Below are 23475 nucleotides of genomic sequence, written 5' to 3'. Positions count from 1 at the left end.
ATTCTTTTACTAGTTTTGTTGTGCAACTTTGAGCAAATCAGTGAAATGACTAATGCCTCAGTTTCCCCTTCTTGGTAAAGACATAGTAAAATTAATCCCTCAGAGTGCCATGTGATTTTAAGCCAGTATTTTTTTAAAGGTCATGCTTCTTTAGACAGAAATGCAATCTGTTATTTTAGTAAATAGATCTTAGCTTTCCTTCAAAAATGTCTGTCCAAAACCTGTTTTATTTTCCTTAAGCATTTGAATTATGAACGCTTGTTCTGGCTTTGATTCTTCTTTAAGCGTGCAGTTTGCTGAGAGCAGTAATCTCTTTTATCTGTTTGCTGAAGCACATGGACTTGTTTCCACTTGTTCCTAGCTGGCTGGTGTTAGGACCCAGAAAAGAGACAGCAGCAACGTGATATAAATAGAGTACCAGAATGGGACAAAGTTTGAGGAGAAAGCATGACATCACTCCGACTTGCTCTCCACCCAAAAAGATCTGGGATGGAGGTGCAAACGTGAGCTGGACAAGCGAGGAGTTAGCAACTCTTTTCAGCTCAGTTCCTGAGGAAATAGCGCGAGTTATACGCCCGATGTGCTATAAGGAAGTACATTTTCTTGCTAGCAAAACTAAAGCTGGCTTCAGATCTCTGACAATGTGAAAGTAATTGAAAGGAAAAGACAACCATAGGAAGAAAGTTGAAAACAAGATCTTTTCTTTTTGGCACAGATTGTAACAGAAATATTTGACTTCTTTCCATGGAACAGTACAACTTTTGGATCTGATGCACATTTCTTTTAATTTTCCTCCAGTCACGGTAATTTATTTATAGTTAAATGAAGAGATCAAAGTGTGAAGCAAGCGAATACTACTCAAAGGGTCTGGAAGGATATTTTGCCATCACTGAAGGAACGGACTTTTTGAACCTGCATGGAAAATGTCCCTTTTAATACCAAAAGTAGCAAAGGAAAACTTATGATTGAAATCTTACAGGAATTTTATTTCAGTTGTACTTTTAACCTTAAATAGACCATGGAGAATTTATTATCTCTGCTCTCTTGTCATTATTCTTTGCTGATTTTATTTCAGTACAAATACCAGGTAATGTTCTGAATATGGTCAGTATTGAGATATATGTGGATATATCTAACTCTTAGCAAGTTTTGCCTCACTATGTCTCATTATGTAATGTTTTCTGTGCAGGTGTATGGAAACTATTCCCAGCTACCCAAACACCCAGGTAAGGAATGTTCTACTTACATTTTATGACAATGTGCTTAAATATTTATTTGCTTTTTTGGTCTGTATTTTTCATTTTCTTAGTAACGCCAAAGAAACTGTGAGCCTATGTTTGACTGTCAGCTCTGTATTAAAAATGTAATAAAGTCTAAAGTATCAGACCGTCCCCGTCATTTTAAATTCAGTAACATACCTACCAAGTATTCTACATAGAAATGTATTTGGAGAAAAATAAAATAAAAAATGTTTGATACGTAGAGAAATCCTATTTAGTGTTTGTTTATTATTACTTTTTCTGAGCATGAGTTTCTGCATCAGACCTCTACACAGACTGTTTTCTTTTTTTTCCCCTCACTATCTCACTGTTCAGCATTTTCAATTCATTGATTTACAGTTAGATATGCCAGCTTGTATACTTTGCAGTACTTTGGCATGGCTTCAAGTCATTTACCCTCCTCCCAGCCTTCACGCTTAAGTTTAAATCAGTTATAGAGCATATTAAAGATCTCTCATCTGTTTTCAATGCAGAGAAAACTTACCCAAAGCTTGTCTGGGGTCTGTGTGTGTAACTGCAGAATTCTTCTGTTTATATAAATAGTTTAACCTCAAGCCTCATGGTGGTGTACAAGTACAATTTTACTGCTTTACCAATTCATGTATTGCTTTGTGCTTTTAAGTTTTAACCGTATGTAATTATTTTCAAAATAAAATACAGAGTGATGTGGAAAAGCCATGTTGTCTGCTATTGCAGTAGCTTCAGCCCGATTAGTTCCTTTTGTTCTACCTTCACTCAAAACCAAAGCAATAGTCTCATTTCCTACAGATGAGGATCACTGGCTTCTAGCTGATGGAACAATAGGGGGGAAAAAAAGTCTCCTGCAATAAGGGGGCAAGTTACACGACATTTATTTTGTAGTACAGCGTGTGTGGGGAAGCATAACTGCGAGCGATGCTTTCTGGGTTTGAACTAGGCTGTAAACAAGTCCTGTGATTTTGTTCTAAACACAGAGCAGTAACCCACTGAAAGGATATTGCAAGTTTAAGTTGAATTCAAGGCAACAGGTATTTGTTTTCAGAGGTCTTCTCAGGGCTGATTGGCTGGACGTGGGGTAACAGCATGGCTTTATATAGTTCAGAACTGGGAGCTGGGAAAGCCACCCACATGCAGTGTGGCTCTAGGCAGTTCACTTTGCTGTATACCTATTTCTCTTCCCATTTGTTTTTCTCCTTTTTTCCCAGCTTTTAAATGTAAGCTCCTTAGAATATAGCTTCTCCTTACGAGTTTGATGCCGACCATGGCAATACCTTTGTCGTGATGCTGCTACTACTGCTACTACTAGTACTACTAAAATACTTGTGCCACGCTGTGACGCAGTTTTTTGGCATCAAATAATTTTCTCCTGGGATTTTTCTTTTCTATTTTTCTCTATTTTTCCTCTTTTTTTTTTTTCTTCCTACCACCTCTCTTAACTTTAATCCTTTTTTTTTTCCCCGATACAAAAGGGAGATGTTAATGTGAGCAAGAGCTATTTGCATATAAGCGCACTGCAGGTGTGTTCTGTGCTCTGCAAAATGGAACTGGTAGTTTGATGAAAGTCAGATGGAGGTACATTAGCACAGGTTGCGTATGTGGATGCTCTTAATACCATAGAAATTCATAACTTTCATTTCTTTTGCAGCAGCCAGAATACGTTATTTGGAGATAGAACTAAGCACATACCCAGATTTAGTTTATGTAAATGCAAAAACCTTGTTCCTATATCCCGTTTCCTCAGTGTGCTTTGCTACGCTCAGCTTAGTTGAGTTTGGGTTGCCTGGAATTTTCAGATTGGGTTTTGTACGTGCTTATTCTGTGTCATTATTCTCTTATGTTGGCAGTAGCTTTCTCCTTTTGTTAGCAATGGTGCCTTTCCCTGTATCTTCCAAATATTCAAAGGAAGCATATAGCCGTAGAATCTCATCCATTTCTCTAAAGACACCCCATCTTATCTATTTATGCTCATGCTCCCTCTCTGTGGGAAAACCTCTATGACAACTGCAAACTTTCTAGTTAGGTAGACCAATAATAGAACCTGATCAATTATGACTCATTTGTTGATATCTTTGGTATAGTTGAGTTTGGAAGCAAGTCTGAGTAGTTTGTGTATCCTCAGAAGATGCGGAGCTTCTTTTAGTTCTGTGCTCTCAGATCTACAATTGCTTGTTGTGATGTTTAGCAATTTTAGCCGCTTTGCGCTCTTATAAAAAAAAATCTTAGGATCCTCTCTGTGTCACAGCTCTGAAACTATACCATGAGGATGGAGGACATCAAACAGATCTCTACTGTGTGGGCTAGGCAGTTTAAGGGTGCAAATAAAATTTTTGCAGCTTCATATCCATGATAAAGAAATCCTGTTTGTATCCAGGACGTTAAAATGATAGAGTAATTATCAAATAGGCAAGCTGTTTTGATCTCAAGAGTGAAGAAAGGTGTGGGACAGACTGTAAATGTCAAAGGACACTGCTTGTGATTTTGTTTTAATTTGCACACTAGGTGTGGGGAGCTTTTGTATGGTGTATGACAGCTGAAGTGTTTTTTAAGAAACTTAATCTCTATTGGCTTCGCACCTCAGGTTCTTGAAAGATTGCTTGGGAATGAAAAATGGTTGTAGGGCATAGAACTACAGATATGGTGTAATATAAATACTTGCTCTCTCTGTCCCTGTCGTCCATCATCCCCAATCCCGAAAGAAAAGATTAACTCAAACTAATAGGTTGATATCTCATGATGATGAACAAAACACATTCTCATTTGCATTCACAGTAAAATTTCTGTATATCTGTATCAACCTTCTAAAACTTCCTTAGATATAGGAGATTATAAATTTATTTCAGCACAGCTGGTTAAATTAATTATTTTGAGAATAAAGTGTTTCTTGCTGCTAACAAGATAATAAGAAATTATAATTCATGTTTTCCTACATTATTAATGCTCTACCTCTAACATAGAATTGTTAACACAATATTTGATTATTTTGGGCAGCTCGCTTCTGGTCAGGTCTGAGTAGTCACATCTCCTAAAATCTGTTCAAACTCATCAATTAGACTGTGCAGATAAATCTGCCAATGGAAACCAACAGATGTTTTGCTTTTGTCAGCTTGTCCACCTGTTGCTAAGGAGGACGTTTAGGAAAACAAAATGTTCCCATCAGCCACAAGGAGTTGTTCTGGTTTTGGTGTAGCGGAGGAGGTTCTGAAGGAATAGCTAATGCCGTGTGGGGAGGAGTGAACTCTCTTCCATACGTTGCTTAATATTCTGGAACCCCTTCTCTTGAGGAATACCAAATTCCTTCTGTTAAAGGGTATAGTTTTGCTATATGACTCTGTTAAGGTGCGAGTTATCTGGAGACATCAGCAAGGCTAGACTCTGCAGTAACAACTGTGCAGGCACCTATACTCTCATCCATGTCCCAGCTCCTCCACCACTGGGTACTGCTCCTTACTGTGTCTGACTAGTGTCTTTCCACAGAGACCAAAGGTGAAAAAAATGCTTGGATCAATATAACCTGAAGGTGTTGCACGGGTTTTCCAGTGGGTTTTGGAAAGAGGATAAGATTCCTGGGAACTCTAGCATCTTCTCCTACTCTCTTGAGCTGCAGAGAGCTGAGTTACCTATGGAGGAGGCAGGAGCAGAAGTAGTATGCTATGGAGGCTAAACATTCCCCCGTGCATTCCCCTCTCGGTGCTTTGTACTCTCCACCGTGTGTTTAAAATCTTGGTAAAATCTTGAAATTACTCTTGAATGACTTCTCAACTGTTCTTCAACGAATGCTGCCTGATACACTAGCAGAAATTTAGTTAGAGATTGTTACACATTTTAAGTGCAATTAGAATAAAAATCTGTTGAGTTTTAAAAACAGGTTTTTTTTCAATGGTCAATCAGATATACGGCTTTAATCTCCTCTGCCATTTTGATTTATGGTCTCGCTTATGTGTAGTACTTGATTTACGTTGAATATCTTGTTTTACTTAACCTATTGAGCTCTCTTATTGTTCTTTTCTGTGGAGACTTTTTACACTCCTTGTTGGGCCTTACTTTAATAACCTTTTCATCTGTGTTTCTTGAAAGGGTTCAAAGTTCTTGCATCAGCTTCCCATTACTGGCCGTTGGAAGATGTGGATGGAATTCATGAGTTTCGGGATACGAATGGAGGTAGACAAAGGATTTGTTGACAATGGCAATAACATAAGTATTTGTGGCAGTCTGTAAGTAGACAGGGAGCAGGAGAAATGAAAGGGGTTAGCTTTTGTGCCACAGCAGTTGAGATGATCTTTTTTTTTCAGTTAATGTTTTTGCAGTGCTCTGATGTCCAAATGATATTGTACTTGTGAACTGATTTTTATAGAGTATTCTCAGACGTTTTATGGGCTGTCTACGCATTGTTAAGGTTATAAAGAGAAAAGGTTTATGATCCAAAGAGTCACTGAAATCACATTGTTATTAGCTGGTTTGGTACATGCATAACATGAACTAATACATTCAGTGACTGAGATCTTTGGCTATGCCAGCAGTGAAGATGCCTGCTTCTTTTTGCTTTTTGGAAGGAGTTAAATGCCCAAATGCTTCAGGCACGTTTCAAAATTGCACTTAGTATCCATAGAAAGAGAAGTGTAAGCTCTTACCTGGTTACTACTTACTCATTTTTATCTGCTTTTGGATATTTCCTTAAAAGCAGTATTGCAGCATTAGTTCAAACATTTTTTCCAATTGGTAAAACCAAGAGAGGTTTGGTAAGGCAAAACTCTCACTGATTTGGAAGAGTCAGTTGTCAGGACCGCAGAGGGAATGATGTTAAAAGGCAGTCTGGTTGGATTCAGCAGTGTTCTGGTTCTGATGTTTCGCATCAGGAACAAAAAGGGTGATGGGGGCTTGGCGGGGATGTGCAGGTGATGTAATTAACGGAGCTTCGACCGAACCACTATATCCCATGGCAGCATCATGGGCTTGCAGGGCCATTCCTTTCACATGAAATTTTCAGCTATGCTCTGCCTCCTTCTGAGACTCAAAGGTCCCTTAGTAATTTTCACATGAACTGGTTTTTCTTTTCTGACATTTTAGCCAATTCCAAGTCGGGCTGATGTATATTCCCCAGTATTTCTCACACTGTGGCTGACCACCTTGGCAGTTGAGTTAAACTGTTTTGTACTAGTGCAAGGAGTAGCTGCTGCGTTACGGCTGCTGACTGTAATATCATTACCAAGAAAGATGACTGCAAAGGATTAAATCAGGAGTTAGAGACCTTTACAACCTTACATGAAGAATGTTACAAAAGTGCAGTTATTGCTATTTATTCCACAAAAATGGCAACATCAATCTCTGTTCCTAAGTGGGCAAAAGATCCATAAATATCTAAAACCTTTTATTCCAGAGGTGTTCAAGTATTTTAAGCTTAAACTTTGATCCATCTTTCCACAAAGTTCCTTAAAGGAATGAAACCGACTGACCAGAAATAAGTCTGGGCAATATTCTGCTGATGGCAGCATTCCCATTGACTTCAATAGAATCATAATTTGGTTTACAAAAAATTACCTCAGTTCTCTTAATGCTGTGTTAAAGTAATTTTCTGACACTGGACTTTGCGTACTTTCAAGAAGAGTAAAGCAGTCCATATCTAGCACTGTTTTGGCACTCATGTTACAAAGATGTTGTTTTGAAAGTGCTTGAAAGCGATATATAAAATATAGCTCTTGGAAAAATGACAGTTGATGTTAGATTGTTTTTCAAATTATGTTAAATTACATTATTTCAGCAAAATTCAGTAATCTTTTCAGCAGTATCTTGGAAGAGAGAAAGCAGAATATATGAAGTGTCTGATCCTACAAACCTTCACTTACAGGAATGGGACTGGCTCACATGAGTAATCTCCTTTGACTCCTATTATGACATTGTGTTAAATAACTTTGTAAATGAGCCAGCTGCATGACTTTGCTGAAAAAAGTTTGGAGGACTTTGTCTCACTCCTATTTGCCGAGGATGCCAGTAGCCAGAAGTCTTTCTCTCTGCAGTGCAATTCTGACAGTGTTGAATTCTTTCCTTAATGTTGTAGTGGATAGTTCAAATTCTTCTCAGTTGCTTATATTGTGTGTTATAATACACAGATACTATTTCAACTGCCTCCAGCAGAAGTTTCATGTATCTATCTGGTATTTGACTTTGATATGCAAGAAAAGTTTTCTCTGTTGTAATCTAATGCAGGTGACAATTTGCTTGTTTTTGATACCATTCTGATTACACAACTCTTCTGTTTATTTCTAAAGTCTTTCTTGTTTTTCCACTCATCATATCATGCAATTATTTTCATTCCATGTTTCTCGTCTTAAATCCTTGAACCATCATAATCTGTCCATCATGTTAATCCATTTTATTTGTTGAAGTCATTGTGTGTGAAGCCAGATTTATATCTCTCAATGCATTTGTGTTGTGAGGGAGAGTGTCAGCAAATTAATTTTTTGGTTATCTCAGCACTAGAAGCAATTGAAGGGAAACAATCAACTTAAAATATAGCAAATAAAAAAAGATGCGGCCATGTTCAGGTTTTTTGTCTGACCCCTTGCTTTCCATGCATTTTTCTCTTGAGGTTTTTGTGGGGGGGTTTGGTTGGGTTTTTTTTAAGAGCATTTACCTTTCCCTTCTGTGAGCTCAGTTGGTCTAAATCCCAAATCAGTGTCTCTCTATTTACTTTCATGGGCTTTCCATCAAGCTCTATTTGCCTGCCCAGGGCAAATAATTACAATGTACAAGATACTGTTAAATTGTCAAATTGAGAAAAAAAATACTAGAGAATAGAATTTTATTGTCAGATATAAAAAAGTTGGGTTTTTTCTTTATGTTTAGATGGAATTTCTTGTGTTTTAGTTTGTGCCCATTGCCTCTTATCTGTTCACTGGAGGTAACTGAGGAGAGTCTGGCACTATCTTTACACCTCCTGTCAGGTGTTTATACACATTGATAAGATCCCAGAGCCTTCTCTTCTGCAGGCTGAGCAGTCCCAGCATTCTCAGCCTCTCCTGGTGTGTCAGATGTTGCAGTCCCTTAATCATCTTGGTAGCCCTTCCCTGGACTTGTTCCAGTATGTCCATGTCTCTCTTGTACTGGTGAGGCCAGAGCTGGACATGGGACTTGAATTGCCCATGGCTTTTGCACCAGTGTAATGATTTTTGTTATAATTGCAGAGTTCCTTACCAGCATGATTAGATTTCGGAGCCCTTCATCTGCAGTTGTATTTTTCATAGTTTTTTCTCCTCAGTTACTGTAAGTAAAAAAAAAAAAAAAAAAAAAAAAAAAAAAAATTGTTTTAGTGATACTCTAGTTACTTAACTTCTGTAGTTAAAGAATGCAACATTCATGTGCATACAAGTCCTTGGGAGAAGTGGTTGTATGACAATTTTAAAGGCCACTGACTAACATCTGTGATTTGTGCTATGTTGAGAGATATGAACTGGTCAATTCATTACTGATTGTTTATTCATTGTTTTGCTTATTTGCTTATTTTCTTTTGTTGTTCCACCCAGCTCTAAGAATCCACAACTTCACTGTGCTTCCTTCCCATAACTCTACCTTTGTATATACCAATGACTCTGCCTACTCTAACTTCTCTGCAACTGTAGGTGAGGATTTACGTATTTTTTGTTCTGCATTTGTCAAGCTTGGATGGTTCTTGTAACATTGGATTCAAAGTTAACCCTGAGTTTTGGTTCAAGTGGTCATGTGGTAACGGTCTATTTATGCTTACGTTGGCATTCATTGTTGAAAAAGCACTCCTGCGATGCTGCCTGAATTACTCTGAACTACTGGGAGAAGCATCCCCACGCTAAGCAGCTCGTGGGAGGATGGGGCCCAGTGGTCCTCCAAAACCTAAATTATTTATATTAAGCTTAAAAGAAACAGATGACATTTCAGAGGAACATATAAGAACAAATAGGTTGGTTTTTTCCTTTTCTTTCAAGCATAAAAGGCAAAAGAAGCCATCTGTTTTTCACCGTTTCATAGTAATTTTTAAAGGACATATTAAGAAGGACAAATGCAAGCAAATTTGCAAAGCCCGAAAGTCAGGTCTTGTCAGTAATGACATCTTTGATTAACACATTTAAAAAAAAAAAAAAGGCAAGCACAAATCTGCAGAGCTATGTGCTTTTAATGATTTTTTTTTTTTTAACATCAACACACCAGGAGATAAAAGGACGAACAGAAAATGAGAACTCTCCAGGTAGAAACCTGACAGATTGGAAACTAGTTACATCTACACCAGAATAAGCTTAAAGTCATTTAATTGAAGTCAGTGGGATATATACCTGCGAAGGTGCAATTGAAATATGATCTCTTGTCCGCTTTACAATTAGGTATTAACTCACATCTAGTTGTTGGAAAATCTGACCCAAGGAGGAGGATGAAAATGGTAGACCTGTCATTTGGGCTGCTCAGACGCTAGGAGGTTTATATTAGAATACTAAAACCGCTATTTTTCTACTCCAACAGTAAAAGTATGCTGGCAAATGTGAACTCTATTAATAATGAACTTCAAATGACCCTAATTCCTTTCAGTCCTCACTTATCTGCTTTATAGACCATTTGCATAGTTCTCACATAATAAGATATATTCAATATGAACATTAAAAAGAGTGACATCAATGGCAAAGGAAATGCTATGGAAACAGAAGTGCATTACCTTATGGGATTTATTCTGGCTAGATTAATTTAGAATTCAAGTGACTCGAGAAGAACTTAGAAATGTTTGCTTCACTCCATAATACCCACTCAAATTTTTAAAAGAAACTAAATTTTATCTGTCAATTAGAGACAGAACTTGATGAATTCTTCCTCAAAGGGAGGGGAAGATACCTGAAAACTCTGATATTTGTGCTGAGATTTGGCATGAACTAAGAAAATATTTGGACGTACATTCACTGAGGGCTATGCCCGGTGTTGCTGTTTCCTGGAGTGGTGTTACCCTACAGATGGGCGAGCACTGTGACTGCTGTCCTGATGCCTGATGGTTGTCTGCGTTTTGAAAATGAGACGCCCTTTTGCCCATGTCCCCATTGCATAAAGCAATGCACCATCTTGAAGCAGTGACAACAGTATTTGTGATTGTCGCTCTAGATGGACGGTCTGCCGCTAGCACTGACTGTGCATCCTTGGCGTGATTTGTGCTGTGCTCTGCTGTGCAAAAGGCTTCTGTTAAGTCAGGTAGATATACAGTGATAAATACAGAGAGAAGTCCCTTACGTCCCACCCTTCATGTGGTTTAGACCATTTGTGTGCCTTCCTCATCTCCCTTATGATCTAGTAAGATTTTTCAAATATCAGGTAGCACCTAGCTGGCAATTTCTGCACCTCAGAGCAGGAAAAGACTGTGTTCTCATTGCTGGTGTTTCCCTTGGAACAACTCTTCTAACACTGCCTTTTTCAGAAGAAATTATAAAGGTCTTAAAACCAAGGTCCTGAATCTTGACAATCCTTGCAGAAATGCCAACACAAACAATAGCGTTAACATGAAATTCCAAACTGAACAATTACATTCTGTCTGCTCAGAAACAGATGATAGAATATTCTGTGCTCTGTGGAATGCAGGTTTTTTAACACAGTGGAATTTTTTGATTGTGATTTCCTATTGTCTTCATTGCTAAAATTAGTCCTGCTTTTTATCTTGGGACAAATGAGATGAACTTCCCATCACCATCTATCAGCTGGACTCTCGGACCTTAGCAAGATTTCCTATAGTAAACAAGTGTCATGGTTTTTTGGTATTAAGAAGGCTCATGTGCTTTAGCTAGTAGGTGATGAACCAACAGTGCTTTTCTTTAGGAGGAAACACAAGAAAATCACAACCAAATCACAAGACAGTTAGTCATTATCCATGTTAAACAAAGAAATAGACTTTCCAAATAACAGCGATGCCATACCAAAGGATGTCTGAAAAGCATATATATTTCCACCTTTTAAATAGAGCTTGTCAAGTCTATTTAATTGAATTTTTTTTAATAAGTAGCTTTTGATAACAAAATTTCCCTTTAAAAAAGTGAAAAAAACCTATTTTGTTACATTTTTGATTGATCAAAGAGTTTCTTCACTAAATCAGCCTAACAGTAAGACAGAAATACCTCTATGATGTGTCCAGTATCCAGAACTCTGGAAAGCATAAGGTTTATTCAGATTACTTCGAAATAATAAGTTTTGGGTGTATGGGTTCTGTCAAGCAGGTTTAGTTAATCAAGAACCTGAGTGACAGATACAATTTTTACAAACTAGAAATGAGAGAGTTATCTGGATGGTTCTTTAAAAAAAAAAACAAAACCAAAACAAAAAACTCGCCAACAAACCCCCACCAAACTCAAACAAAACCCAAAAAGAAAACAGCAACAAAAAAAACCCCAACAAAAGCAAGCCTATAGTTGGGACAAGATAAACAGATGAGGTGTATGAGTCTGTTAAAATCATGTTTCCAGGAAGTTTTGATTTATAGAAATGTTAAATTATATTTTGCTTTTCCTTTAGATATTGTAGAAGGAATGGTGAACAAAGGAATTTACGTCACTGAAAAGAAAGGAGTTACCTTTCTCTTCTTTGGAAGCTATCAAAATTCTTGCATTAGTAATCCAGAAGTTTGTGGACCTGAAGGTTAGTAAATTCATTAATTACTATTTGCTTTTCTTTTGCTGTCAAATTATGTAATTCAACAATCATTGTTTCTTTCCTCATTGGAATGAACTCTCTAAAATTCTAGCTTGACATTATTCTTTATTGACTTTTAAAACAATTGAGTGTTGATTGCTGAAAATTTAGTCTTTTCTAACTGCAATTTAAATTAAACTAATCACCAGCTCCTCAGATCAATGATCCACAGTATAATTAATTCAAACAAAAACAGAAATAAGCTTACAGTGCCCAAAATCTTTCCTGTGGCACCAAGAGTAATTCCTACAAGAACTGCAGTACGACAAACAAAGAAATTGTCCTACAGGTTTCCAAATCAGGAGACTGTTTTTCAGCGTGGCCTCTTAGCAGGAATGGTTTTTTTTTTTTTTAGATTAACCTTTGGATTTTTAAGTCCCCGGTGTCCTGGAATCCATTTGTCCTCGTAGGTGCTGAAATCTCTCCATTCCGTTTCTCTTCCCTTTCTTCTTCTTGGGCTGGGGTCACAAAATGGCAGGTGTAATAGGGGGGCACAGATCTGACAGTGTGGTGATTACAGAAGGTGATTAAAACTGTATGCGACTGTCAAACCAAACATGCAAGTAGTCACTAGCATAAAACATTCACTAGAGATTTAAAATTCAGTAGAAATGGGAGGATCAATGGAAAAAGGTGGCTTTCTATACATGAACTCCAGCAGTCCCTAAGCTTAAGCAGGATTGTTAACATTGAATTTTCTTCCTTTTATTGATTTAGGCCGTTCTTCAAACTGGTAACAGTACTTGAAATAGGATTTTTTTTTTTTTTTTTAGCTGCTATAGCAAGAGCTGTGTATTAACTTTTTACGAAAGTAGGAGAAACTCAGAGAGCAGATGGTACGTGGCTATTACCTGAGAATATTAGAAAAAGTAATACAGTATCCCACTGTAGGCATATTTTCTGATACATGCTGTATCTTTTCATATTTTTTTCATACCACTGGGAAATAAAAATCATCAGTAAGTCATATTATTTCTACATCTATAGTATAACATAATAATCAGAATAAATTATTTTTATAGCACCAGAGCACTCCCAGTATCTCACAAACAAGAACATTAAAAACATAAAACACTGAAATGTTCAGCAGATAAAATGTGAAGAGAAGAAATCATGTAAACAACAAATACTAAATCACTGTAGCAGGTAAAAAAAAAAAAAAGGAAAAAGCCAACACCCCTTTATCTAAAGAGAGTGTCTTTGTTTTTCTCCAAATCAAATAAAACCTGTGGCAATGATGTTATTTTATTCAAGCCTACTATTGCTTAAACACCCCTTGATGTTCGTTTGTTGCATTTGTGCGAAACTGGTGTTAAGTACACTTAAGCAGGGAATGCCTTCTGAAACGACCTTGGGATCTTTTCAGATGAAATATTACAACCTATGAAACAAAAATCCCAATATTTTTTCCTAGCCTAAATTTAATAACACTTCAGAACTGTTATTTTGACTTGAGAAAACAAATTCTTCTTGTTTTTAAAATGTTGAAACATTCTTCCCCTGCCTTCCTTCTTATTTTTTAAATACTGGTTTTCTGTGAGCAGTTTTGGGCTCATTAAAGTGGCATTTTCAGTCAAAAGAAACATTTGTGAAAGATGCAAGAGCGTGTTCTCGTAATCATTAGTTTGAACACAGTAGGGGAAGTTAGATTTAGTCAACATATGTGAAGTTGAATAATAAAAAATTAAAAAGCAGCCCTATGCACAACATAGCATTTCATAAAGCTGTGTGTTTCTTGTGTGCCTTACTTCAATTTTGATTTTTAGTTTTGGCGTTTCATGAACCAAAGTGCACATAAGGAGGATTTAGATCCACAGTTTTCTTGTGGCTACAGGATGATCAGTAGCTACAGGGTACTCCGATAGGACAGACGGTCAAAGGTGGGGGAAACCGGCTCCGCTGCAGACATGCTGTGTAACTTACTCTCCGTCTACATCATTTAAACTTCAGCTCTCAGCCCGTAAAGAAGGAATAACAGCACTTCCACGCCTTTCAGAAGTGTGGTGAAGCGCTGGAAAAAGATTGTGAGGCACTTTGACAGAGGATTCGCGTTAGTAGCAGTAATAGATTAACGTGGTCAGCCGTGGTGGCCCGTTCACCGGGGCGGTGAAGGCTGGTGTGCAGATACAAGGGAAATGCATGGCTTTCTGGAAAGAGGGTTGGATCGGTGTTTCAACCTGTTGCTGGTGTGGTAAAGAAGCTGAAGTATGAACTCGGGCTTACCTGCTGATGAAGGTATTGCAACTTGCTTATAACAGACCTCAAATTCTTCAGCTGGGAGTTCACAGCATTTATAGCTTTAAACCCATATCCATCAAGATCTAGCAAACTGAGATTGATGATGTTCATACACTGATTGATTTCTAGGAGGCCAGCGATAATTGATTAGCATTTCCATGGTGGTTATTTTATGATGTATAAAGCATTTAGGGAATGGTGTGTAGATCATGTAAATTCATGGGTGCTGTCATGAAGCTAAACAGAAAGATCAGTTAGACAGGAAGATACTACATCGTTAAACTATTTATTCTACAATAATAAAATTTTTAACTTTTCTGCTAAGTTAATATGACAAAAAAAAATAGGTGAAATATTAAAAAAGTATGTTCCGGGGGGGGGGGGAATATTTCTGATGTAGTGAGCTGTCTGAGGCTTTTCCATCTTTAATCGTGAAATGATGAAATTAATATAAAAAAAAAGTCTGTGGTTTTAACAAGAAATGTACATAATAGTTTGAGGGCTTCATTAACTTGTGCTGGGCTATCTGGTAGCAAATTGGCAAAGTCCATACTGCCTGGGCAGCCTGCAGAACTGCTTACTGTAAAATCATCCAGACATATTTTGACTACATGTCAAAACAGCGTAGTCAGCAGGTTAAGGGAAGTGATTACTCCCCTCTGTTCAGCGCTCATGAGAGCGTAGCTGAAGTACTATGTCCCATTTTTGTCCCCTGGTACAAAAGAGATGCTGACAAGCCAGCGAGTCCAGCAGATGACTTAGGGGGCTGGACAATGTGACATGGCAGGGGAGGCTGAGGCTTTTCCTTACACCATGAAGAAAAGGGAATGCTAAGGGCCGTCTTCAACTACCTGATGGGTGGTTATAGAAGCAGATGGAGCTAAACAATCTTGGCGATGCACAATGCAAACACGACAGGCAACGCAGGCACGTTGTAGCACAGGAAATGCTGATTGGATCTAAGGAAAAAAAGTTTCTTTGCGATGTGGGTGGCCAAGCATCAGGATGGTTTGCACAGAGAGGCTGTGCAATCTGCATCCGTGGTGACATTAAAATCTCAGCTGACCTCTGAGCAACCAGATCTAGCTCTGAAATTGGCCCTGCTTTGAGCAGGCGGTTTAGACTAGGTGATCTTCAGGGTCGTTGCCACCTTAATTCATTATGATTCTTTGTGGCAAATCCTCTTCCACTTCTGTACTGCATAAACTTTTTCTCAACCTGCTCTGAACTCAGATTTTACTGTTAGCACTTCGTACTATAAATTCTGAGATGAACATTTTTAGGAGCTGTTTAGTCGAGCCATTTTCTTTGTAATTGTATTTGACTGCAGAACCTCTACAGCAGAGCCGCTATGAACTTCTGAAGTGCGAGGGAGGTTTGATTTGCTACTTGTGTTTCAGTCAAGCCTTTCGAGGTAACCTTTGTTAAAGAAACAAGCCATCTTACAGAAATCGTATTTCTTCACTAATGTGCAATCTGAAGAGCTCTTCAATTTTACAGTAAAATAGTAAAATTTACTGTGAATTGAACAGGATTATTTGTGGATAAAGTTAATCACACGTGCACTTGCAGGATTGCACTTGCATTTTGGGAAGAATTTTTTGATTTTTTGTGTAGGTGGGGACCTCAGCATTTTGACTGTGGCTCTGCATATGTTGCTGTCCCTTTCTTTTACATTGGTTCTTTGCTTTCAGCATTTATTGGGGCACTGAAGTGTGAAAATACAGGTAATAACATCCTTAGAAGAATTAAAGTGTAATTAGCGATGGATGCCACTCAATAAGCATGGGCATGCTGGCAGCCAGTTAGCGCATCAGTAGCTTGGAAGCAGTCAATGTGCTATTTCTGGCCCTGCTGGCATTTGGTGAACATCAAAAAACGATGTAGATGCTGGCTGGAGGATATGGAGATATGAGAGCAACTTGTGTTTGGAAATAAGCAAAGATCACAGGAAGAAAAGGGGATCATCACAGGAAGGTGAGAAGGGTAAGGACACTGGAGAGAGAAGGCAAAGGGAATGGAAGCATAAATCTGGAAGAAAAAAACCTTCATTACTTTTGGTGCTCAAAGAACTTTAGTTTTAACTGATAAAAGCTACTCGGGAAGCAATGATTACTACTGTGTCCTGGCTGTGCGCATGTGATGCGAAACCAAGGAAGATATGTTTATTTGGTTTAAACTGTTGGAGCATTGTTGATTTTAAAAATGCTGTCCTTGTTTATGCTAGCAGATGATCTGTTCTCAAAAGCATTCCCGCTCTCTGTATTCTACAGTATTGGAAACTTTTAATTCCACTTGTTTTTTTTTCATTAAAATCTCCTCTCACTTGCTTTCATCAGGAGTAACATTTTCCTTTTTCTGGAAGACCCAAGATCAGCAGGCTAAGTTTCTCCCTGCCTCTGGCGGACAAGTAATTTCCAGTGGTTTCAAAATCTGCTCAAATGAAGGTGAAGGCTCAGTGGAATTTTACACCCGTGGGAATGCAATGATGAAGTGGAAAGCAAGCTTTAGTCCGCCAGGTAAAGTTTAAAATGTTCTTTTTTATTCATTTCTTTGTTATATTTTACTTTATTCTTGCAGAGAGATGTAGTGGTAAGAGTACAACTTCAGGAAAGAGAAGTGGATATATAAAAATAGCTACAGAGCTCGGTGCTCAAGAATTCTTTTGATGGGGGAAGAGAGAGAGAAAGTACAAACTGAAAAACCAGTGATATTGTATTATAGAACATTTGCCATTCAGTAACAGTCCTCGGACCCAACTTCCAGTTGCTTCTGAAGTGGAATTCTTATTGACATCAATAAATTAATGAGTGCTTAGATGGAAACATGAGTGAAGAATGCAGGTTAATCCCCGACAGTTCTCAGTATATTCTAAAACTGGATACGTGTGCTGTCCTCTACTGCCTCCTAAATTAAGACTTTATTTGGTAACTGTCTAACTGGGTGTTTAGCGCTTTGGTCATTTTGTTATCTGTTGAGTGTCAAGTTTTTTATGCCATGGCGTAGTATTAATAAACGTTTTGGTATATCACATCTTACTGCTTCTATCTAAACTGTGTATTGTTGGGGAGCGGTATTACCTAGTGACTGGAACAAATTCTGGTCTTCTAGTAATGCCAATGACAGTCATGAAATCTTTTCTTGCCTTAATTTGACTACCTGTACATTGGTAAAATAGGACTTTCTCACCTCGTAGTAGCAGAGTCTGAAAAAGCTTAATAAATCAGTTTAGAAATCTTATTTTAAGAGAAAAGCTGCTAAATGGTAAGAATAATGCAAACATTCACGGATTATCCAATCCAAGTGAAAATTAATATTATGTTTTCAGCCTCTCAAGTATAACAAAGAAACTGTGGCAACTTTTAATTAGTCTATTTACTTGTTCTCCAGTTCCTGCAGTCTTTATGCAGTTCTTGCTGAACTGATTTTGAGACAGTATTGAAGAGACTTCAAGTCTTGGCCAATAATACTTAGCAAGTGTAATTTATGAAACTGCAGTGAGCCCAAGTAAGTTCAGACAAAAGCGAACAGGCATTCTGCCAAAGTATGGGCTTCCCCATGAGTATAAAGATTAATATACATGACATCAGCATTCCATAATTCACTCTTAGCGCTTCCTATACAGCTCTATAGCATTGCACAAGTCAGCAAAAACTTACTGAACAGGAAAGGCTCTAAATGGAATTGATTCATGGATTTTGCTGTGACTTTTAATGTTTTGCAGGTCCTTATTGGACTCATATTCTCTTTACTTGGAAATCAAGAGAAGGACTGAAAGTCTACGTCAATGGAACTCTGAACACAACTGATCCAGATGGGAAAGTTTTCTATGACTACGGAGATCCCAGTGCAAATCTACTGACTGGGACAGAGGAGGATCAAACTAAGCGCTATGTGAATGGGGCATTTGATGAATTCATTATATGGGAAAGGGCACTCACCCCCAACGAAATTGAGCAGTACTTTACAGCTGCTATTGGTGAGTATATGCACTGTTGTCATAATTCGTCTTCTCTAAAGATGCTGACTTTAAAAATGTTTAGTGTGTAGGATTTGTGTTCGTTTTACATCTTTCAGCTATTGACTGTAATTTTTAGAGGCAGAAGAAGTCAGGTATGAATGTCACCGAAACGCTCAGCTGTCTTTGGATGCACAGTCTTTTTATCCTGGGTTCTAGCTCCTTAAAAATGTCATAAAAAATTACCAAGACCTGAAGTATCCGGACATTGTTACATCCCCTATGATCAAGAGAAGAGGAGCGATAATCAGTCTTGAGGCAGAACAGTATTAGGAAAGACTGACTCCGGATTTCTAAATTCCACTCTGGTGGTTGTGTAACTTAGAGCCAAGTCACTCAATGTATTCCAGCAGATGTGGATAATAATGGTTATCTCTCCAGTTCCTGGAATGATAAAGACTTATTAACTCATGTATGCTTGTGAACTAAAAAGAAACATATCAGCTGAAATGTAATATAAAAGGCAAAGAATCAGGATTAGAACAGAGACTTGGACGACTGACCAGTAAACCCTGTCAGTTGTTTTATGGATCTGTAAAATAAGCTTTTCACTACAAGAAAGGCTGTTGCTCTTAAGTGCTTGTGTGTGAGTAGCAATCAGAAAACATCAATTTTGGGAATAAAGCTATGGGGCATCTGGAACATTTGGCTTCACTGGCAGTTTCCCTGCTTTCATTTATTCTTACTAGGTTACTAAGAGCTAAAGCAGTTACACCCATAACTCTGGTGCTTTTAAACCCATGGGAACCATTGTCACAACGGAAATTCTTTGAATAACACAATTTCTGATGTGTGCCTGGAAATGAGAATGTACGTGTTTGTGACTTCCAGGTTTGATTATAGCAATCAGGTATATACAAAATATATTTTCTCAAAAAAAGAAAATATAAACTAGTTTATGTAGAGTTGAAGTCACTGAAAAAGAAAACCCTCCATCTGGTATATAATGAAGCAATCTATTTGCTTTGCCACATAAATAATAGCAATTGCACTCAAGTTTTTTATTTTAAAACCTTTTTATTTTAAAAAGTGATTCCTATGAAAGTCTCCAAAAATTCTGATTGGGAGAATATTCATTTGATACAGGAAATAGTTTTAAAAACTTTAAAAAAAAAAAGTTCTATTAACTTTATAATGTTCTGGTCACGTTGGAAAAAACACTTCTGTATTTGGCCGTTGTATCTTTCACAACAATCTGGGGTTACTATAACACTATCCAACTCAAAGCTACCATCAATCACATTCTTTGATTTAGTGTAACTCAAGAAGAATGTTATGTTGCTAAACTCAGGAGCAGTAGATTTTCAAATTGACCTGATCCATCTATACGTGTGCCCTGTTTCACTGTCAGAGAAGTATGACTTACATAAATACAAAGAGAACTCTTTTTTTAACCCCTTGAATTCTTGTGAACTCATGGCAACCATCCTCTCAAGCCCTCCACCCTCCCGTCTTCACTCTAACAAATAATCAAGGCATCATGGAAAGCTCTTTCCACGAATGCAAACCCTGTTCAGGACTTAAGTTTCTACTTCTTCCCTCTGTACTTTGGTTTGGTAAGAGTCTTACTGGGGCTCAAAGCATCTGGTTGCTGGACATTAACACTTGTAGCTAGCTTTTGAAGCACTGCAGAAAGAGTTGGTCCCTCGGATTCTGCTAAAGTCTAAATTTTGGAAGAGTTGTACAGAATTTTGCCTGTATCCTACCTTTCAATCCCTGCTGATTTTTAGAAGGCTGTATAGCAAACTCCCTGATTTTGACATTGAGATGTTCACGCTGTGAGCTTTTGTGAGTTTACTGCAATTTGCATGACATTAGGGGTTCACAGGTTGTCAGGGTCATCTGGAACTATCCATTTTCTGTGAAAAATAAATTTCTAGCCTCTTAATTGAAAGTGAAACTTGATGTGTATTTTTTAGTGGCTTAGGAATTAAAATGTAAAGGGGTGCCAGGTATATATATTTTTTTTGTAAGTGTGAAGAATTTCAAGCCAATATTATTTTAAAGTGCTCAGGTGATTTGGAGCACTTGAGAAATGTGGAGTATTGAATTTTTTGCTTTTTCCTTCAAAGTAGTGGACCAATCGGATTTTATAAAATTTCCAATTTGATGGATGAAGTTAGAACATTCTCAGAGGAAGCAATGGATATTACAATACTAATCAACATAGTGTAAACAAAAGTTATTCTTGGTATCTATTTATTGACTTTGGAGGACTTAAAGCAGGGTGGAAGCTGGGGGCTAATGTGGTTTGACATAAGAAACTTAATAGGACAGCCTGTTTTTTAATAGAATGAATAATCATGTTCCTTTTGGATCCATGAGAAAAATGTGTCCTATATATGCAACTACTGTTTGATTTTGCTGAAATACCACACTCCTGGCAAATATAAATTCTTGGTACGACGTAGATTAGAAGAAAATTTTATTTCTCTATCACAAATGACCAATAAATCCATTTGCACAGAAAGGAATCAATATTTTTAAAATGGAGCAACTGGAAACCGTCCAAAATTAAGTTTATTCTTTCTGTCTCAAATCATTTATGACATGCTCATATGGTAATTTTCAATGGATATAGTGCTAGTGGGTGACATTTATTAGTAAAGCCTGTCTGACTAATAGCGACCTCACTGTTGCTTGAAATCAACTTACAAACACCTAATAGAGACATTATCTATAATATGCTCAAACTACTAACGAAGGTTGTTTTGACTCCTTGACCCCCGTTACTTGTTTTATGCAAAACTAGCATGCCCCAAAAGCTTTAGTATACTACCATTTCAGCCAATGTTCTTTTATTTGAGGGTGCCTTAGTTTTGCTGCAAGCAACGAAAGTATTTCTGTTGGCTTTGAATATTTCTTACAGATTTTTTTTTAATGTGGAAAAGTCTTTCTGAACTTGCCTTCATGGGTGTGATTTTATTTGGCACTCAAGCAATTTAGACTCAAGATATAAGTAAACATTAGCATTTGAAGATCATAGCTGAGACTTGAGTCTCATTTTTTCCAGTGTCTGTATGTTCCCAGTCCCAGTTTATCACATATACAGAAAAACAGCAAGGTCGTATATGAAATTGTCAAAGTGCCTATAGATTATTATTTATTTCTGATAAGACTTTTTTTAAAAAATTTTCCCTAAATACTTTGCATAAATGTTGGGGGAAGAGCTAGAGAAGAAAGATGGATGCCAATGCTTTAATTGTACAGTTGCCCTCTTTTTATTGAGATATAAGACTTGAAATTTCCTGTTTGCAAACAAAGGTTTAATTTTAAGTGTTTAAGACTTAGACAAAATGGCAAGGCTCATCTATATAAAAATGATGAAATAAAATCGATGAGAGAATCAGTAAATGAAATGCTTTAAACAAGCCTGTGTAGCTACAGTGCTGCAAATAAGTAAAATGCGCAGAACAGCAAATATGTTACTTTCTGTTAGAACTGATTCAACCTGCAGTGGGAATATCAGTTGTTAACACTCATTCGTGTATGTATTTTCCCCAGGTGTGCAAGTTTTGCTTTCTTCAACGCTTCCATGGTCTGTGATGACAACCACTACAAAACCTGTGGTAGGACAGTCCTCGTTAACTCCTTTCTGTAATGTCAGAATGTGTATATATTACAGAGTTACAGACCCTCCTCACTTCATAGTTTTCATTAATGGCACTTAGTACCCCAATTAGAAACGTTTTCCAATATGCATAGGGAGAATTTTTAGCCACTATGGGAAGATGGGAGTACTACAGAACCCTTAATGTAGGACAGATAAAGGAAATTCATTGTTAAATAAAAATATTTTCTATATTAAAAAAAGGAAAAAATGTAGAAACTTCTGAAATATTTCAATGAACTTTGAAGATACAGGACATTCAAAAGCATTTTGCTAATTTTTCCTCTTATTTCCTTTAAAATTAGAAAAAAATTCCCACCACAATAACAGAACTAGTTTTCATGTGTTTAGTAAATGCTTAATGAAAAAGATTTAAATAAAATTAATTTTTCATATGCAGAATACGTACAATTGGCTGAAATCAGCCGACATGCAATTAGCTGTTGCAGTGTATTTTCCCTTTCTTGCTCTCTGCAGTGTCAAAGTTCTATTAGTTTTCTTCTTGTTCACAGGGGCTTTGAGGAAACCATGGCAGATAGGGCCTGAATGGCTAATGAAAAAATGAAGCTGTGCCTGTACATTCTGTTTATCCCATCCGTCTGTCCCTGTGCTTCCCTTTTCCCTTGGCTTATGTGTAACCACAGGAGTCTGCTGTGCCTCAATCTCCCTTTTGGGCTAAAACGATAAAAAATGACTTCCGTATGGAATAATTTCTGATGAGTTCTCTCTCCTGTAGCTCTCTACAAACGCCTATCGTCCCATCATAACTAACCTGACCGAGGAGAGAGGGAACTTCCGCTCCGCCGACGCCATGCTGGGTTACCTGGAGAACGTGTCCTTCAGCTTGCCCAACAAATCCTTGTCAGAAAATACTGCTCTAAGCCTGACAGAGGTAAGCGTCTTTCACATCTCTGTGTGGAGCCGGATGAGCCTGAGATTTCTCCAGAAGCTGGAGTTTCGAATGCAGCTTTGAAAGTTTTTGCTAATTGCAGAAAATACACATGAAAAAAGCAGTACCTATTTGAGGGAGTAGCAGAAGGTGAGCTTCAACCAGACGAAATAGCTTAAAGCTCTCATTAGTTCTTGGGGATATTATTTAATGCATAAATTATAAATACCTGGAACCGTGACCACACATCAAAAATAATTATTTAGTTGAGCAGGAAACAGAGGAGGAAAAAAGAATTTGTTAATTTTTTTTTCAGCTGCAAGTGTATCCAATGAAGAATATGTAAGTCTGGAAAAAAATTCAGCGTTTCTCTGCACGGCCCAGCTGATCCAAAATGCAGCAGAGCTTGACAGTCATCTGTGAGGTGCAGGACATAAAGGCGCTGTCAGCAGAGTAGTGACAGCAGCAAAATGGAGGCACGCGTGAGCTAATGGCAAACTAACTAGCTTGGGTGCAGGGAGCACTCTAGTTTTGTGTCTGTATCAGTCTGGCCCCAGGTCACTGCCCAAGTATAAACTTCTAACTTCTTATCTTTGAGATTCACACCTGTGCTAGGGGGTTGAAAAGTTACCAATTACTGCCGTCGGCCCAACCTGCTGTTAGCTTTTGTTGCTCCTGTAGCAAGCGGAGGGCAAGCTGGGCCTCTCCTCCGGCTTCTCTTTTGCGAAGTCACACGTTATTCTTGCCGGCCTCTGCGATGGCGGAGGCACATGCCGTGCTCCGC

The 23475-nt window shown here is 37.8% G+C and overlaps 1 protein-coding gene across 2 annotated transcripts in view; it reads left to right on the top strand.

Moving 5' to 3' along the window:
- The first annotated feature begins 1003 nt into the window (after positions 1-1003).
- The window catches only part of ADGRD1 (adhesion G protein-coupled receptor D1), a 161296-nt gene continuing 138824 nt past the window's right edge, over positions 1004-23475 (top strand). Inside the window, exons 1-9 of one of the 2 annotated variants that reach the window (XM_076352984.1) lie at positions 1004-1087; positions 1190-1226; positions 5334-5417; positions 8777-8872; positions 11760-11882; positions 16514-16693; positions 17899-18153; positions 21697-21761; positions 22539-22694. In XM_076352984.1, coding sequence (XP_076209099.1) covers positions 1019-1087; positions 1190-1226; positions 5334-5417; positions 8777-8872; positions 11760-11882; positions 16514-16693; positions 17899-18153; positions 21697-21761; positions 22539-22694 — 1065 coding nt within the window. In that variant the 5' untranslated portion in view covers positions 1004-1018. The remainder of the gene's footprint in view (positions 1088-1189; positions 1227-5333; positions 5418-8776; positions 8873-11759; positions 11883-16513; positions 16694-17898; positions 18154-21696; positions 21762-22538; positions 22695-23475) is intronic. The other variant, XM_076352987.1, reaches the window with a different exon arrangement.

Source organism: Aptenodytes patagonicus, chromosome 15, assembly GCF_965638725.1.
Source record: "Aptenodytes patagonicus chromosome 15, bAptPat1.pri.cur, whole genome shotgun sequence".
Taxonomy (NCBI): Eukaryota; Metazoa; Chordata; class Aves; order Sphenisciformes; family Spheniscidae; genus Aptenodytes; species Aptenodytes patagonicus.
The sequence above is the reverse complement of the archived record's forward strand: the minus strand, read 5'-3'. Positions and strand labels throughout refer to the sequence as shown.